Below are 2,179 nucleotides of genomic sequence, written 5' to 3'. Positions count from 1 at the left end.
CTGTCCCGAGCTGCTCCCCGTGCCTGGCCCCCCTACCGCCTGGCTCCGTGGGGTTTTAAAGACCACACTGAGCTGGCCCAGCCACGGAGAAGCGCCTGCCCCGTGGCTCTGCACGCCTCTGCGACGCACAAAGCCACTTCAGAGCGAAGCCCCAGGGTGAAGCCCCCCCCGCAGGGGGGCCGGTCAAACGCCACTGACCGTGGGGGTGCTGGCTGAGCATGGGGTCGCTCCTGGGCGCCTGCAGCTTGTAGTTGAGATAGCTGGCCAGGTCCTTCACCCAGACTGAGGGGTTCTCGGGGAACACGCTCTGGCTTTTATCCAGCTCCTTCTGCAGGTCCACCAGGTCAAGCTGGAAGCGACAGACAGACAAACTTAACCTGGGATGCACAGAATGGTCAAAAAGCATGGAAAGTAGAGAGTTAACTTCAGCGCCTGAGGGGCTGCTGGGCACCGAGGGAAATGCTTCCCACCTTCATCCCGAGAAGGCTGCCTGCCCTTCCCACACGGAACACCCCCCGTCCACCACCTACTAATGCAAATGGGGGCACTGGCCCGGAAACAGCATTTAGTGCTGTGCTGGAAACACATTGCCTTCCGATTAACAAAGAAACTACCGGGGAACAACCAAACCCGCGTGGGGAACTGCGGACACCCAGCACCAAAGGGGCTGCAGAATGCCCCGGAGCCAACGGGGACATCAGGACGGGCTGTGCCGGCACTGCCGCAGGAACGAGCTCTGCTCCCTCCTCGGAGGTTTTCCTCGCTCCGTGTTCCACCTTCCAGCACACCAGCTGGGGCTCTGCCACTCTGCGCTCCCACACGCCCTGTGGCGAGCATCGCCTGGGCCTGGCCGGTGCTGTGCAAACCGCCGAGGAGCCAAAGCTGCTCCTGCTGTAGGCAGGAGAGCACGCCAGGCTGCAGCTCGGCGTGGACCCGCCCAGTGTCACCCGCTCGTAGCCGTGTCAGGCAACTGCACCTAGAGTGGCAAAAGGAGAAAATAGCCGAGACCATGGAGACCCACCCGCTCAACAACCTGCAAACCGCAGACCGGTGTGGTCAGCAGCTCAGACAGCAGCTTGCCTCCCCTCACCTTCCTCCCCGTCCTGCGCCATCTGTCACAAACCACCCTGCTTTTAAACTCAGATCGCCCGTGGGCGCGGGGGCAGACGCGCTGTCTCCCCGCGGGGAGCTCAGGAGATGCAGCACGGCTTTAACGGCTGTTGAAAGTTTTGCAGCCCAATGTTTCTGCGCGTGGTGGGTTTCAGCCGCAGCACGGTATTAAACCCGATCTGGGCACCTCGTGCTGAGCGTTCATTCCAGCAACCATTTTGGGAAGAGGAGTAAGAAAAAAATAGGTGTGGCTACGTCAAAAAACTGAACAACGCTGTCGTGCAATGGCGTGCGTCACCACTGAGCTGTGCGGAGCGGTTACAGGGCAGCCACGCTTAAGCCCCCGACCGCTCTCCCCGAGGAGTATCCACCACACACGCACCAAAGGTTCATCACAGGTTGATCCACCACGGGCTGCCTCTGCATGCAAAAGCTGGATGCGGAGAATGGCTTGTGCTCAGCGGAGTGGAGGAAGCCCCCCACCCCTGCCGGGGGGAGGTCGGAGGTGCTCAGGGCACAAGCAAGACGCAATGCGATGCTTGGGTGAAAGCGAGGAGCTGGACGAGCGACCGCGGCGGGAGAGCCCTGCCAGGCAGCCACTTTCCCAGCAGACACGTTGGCTTGAACAGAGTTAATTTGGGGTTCCCTTGCAAAACCCGTCTGTGCTCAGACACCGCAAGAACAGGCGGGAGGAAGGCAAACGAGTTCTACGGATTCATCTGAAGCGCAGGGAGCACGGGGCGCAGAAGCGGCTCCCCAGGCCCTCAGCCGGTAAGACAGAGAGGAGGGTTCACCAGTGGCGCTTCCTCAGGATTCCTCCCAGACAGCAGACAGGGAGTGGGTGAGGAAAGAAACCAGAAATTCCCCTCCAGCCACCTCCTGCCGTTCCGCCTCCAGCAAAAGCACAACTTCAAGCACAAGATGGATCCCCCAGGCCGGCCCGGCGCTCACCAGAGCGGCGAGCACCATCTGTTCTGCTCCCACAGTGAATGTGACCACCCTGTGCTGCAGCCAGCGGCAGGCAGGCGCGCTCGCCCCTGCGCGAACGTGGGGACGTGGCAACGAGCGC

At 61.6% G+C, this 2,179-nt stretch overlaps 1 protein-coding gene across 1 annotated transcript in view; it reads right to left on the bottom strand.

Annotated features, from left to right (window-relative positions):
• TMEM214 (transmembrane protein 214) overlaps positions 1-2,179 on the bottom strand; it is a gene marked incomplete at its 5' end in the record, with an annotated part of 20,891 nt that overhangs the window by 15,762 nt on the left and 2,950 nt on the right. The window contains one exon of the mRNA XM_035901766.1: positions 199-349. Within this exon, the coding sequence (XP_035757659.1) occupies positions 199-349 (151 nt within the window). The remainder of the gene's footprint in view (positions 1-198; positions 350-2,179) is intronic.

Source organism: Egretta garzetta, unplaced genomic scaffold (genome assembly GCF_000687185.1).
Source record: "Egretta garzetta isolate BGI_Z169 unplaced genomic scaffold, ASM68718v1 scaffold1149, whole genome shotgun sequence".
NCBI classification, from domain to species: domain Eukaryota; kingdom Metazoa; phylum Chordata; class Aves; order Pelecaniformes; family Ardeidae; genus Egretta; species Egretta garzetta.
This window is presented reverse-complemented; position numbering and strand designations above follow the sequence as displayed.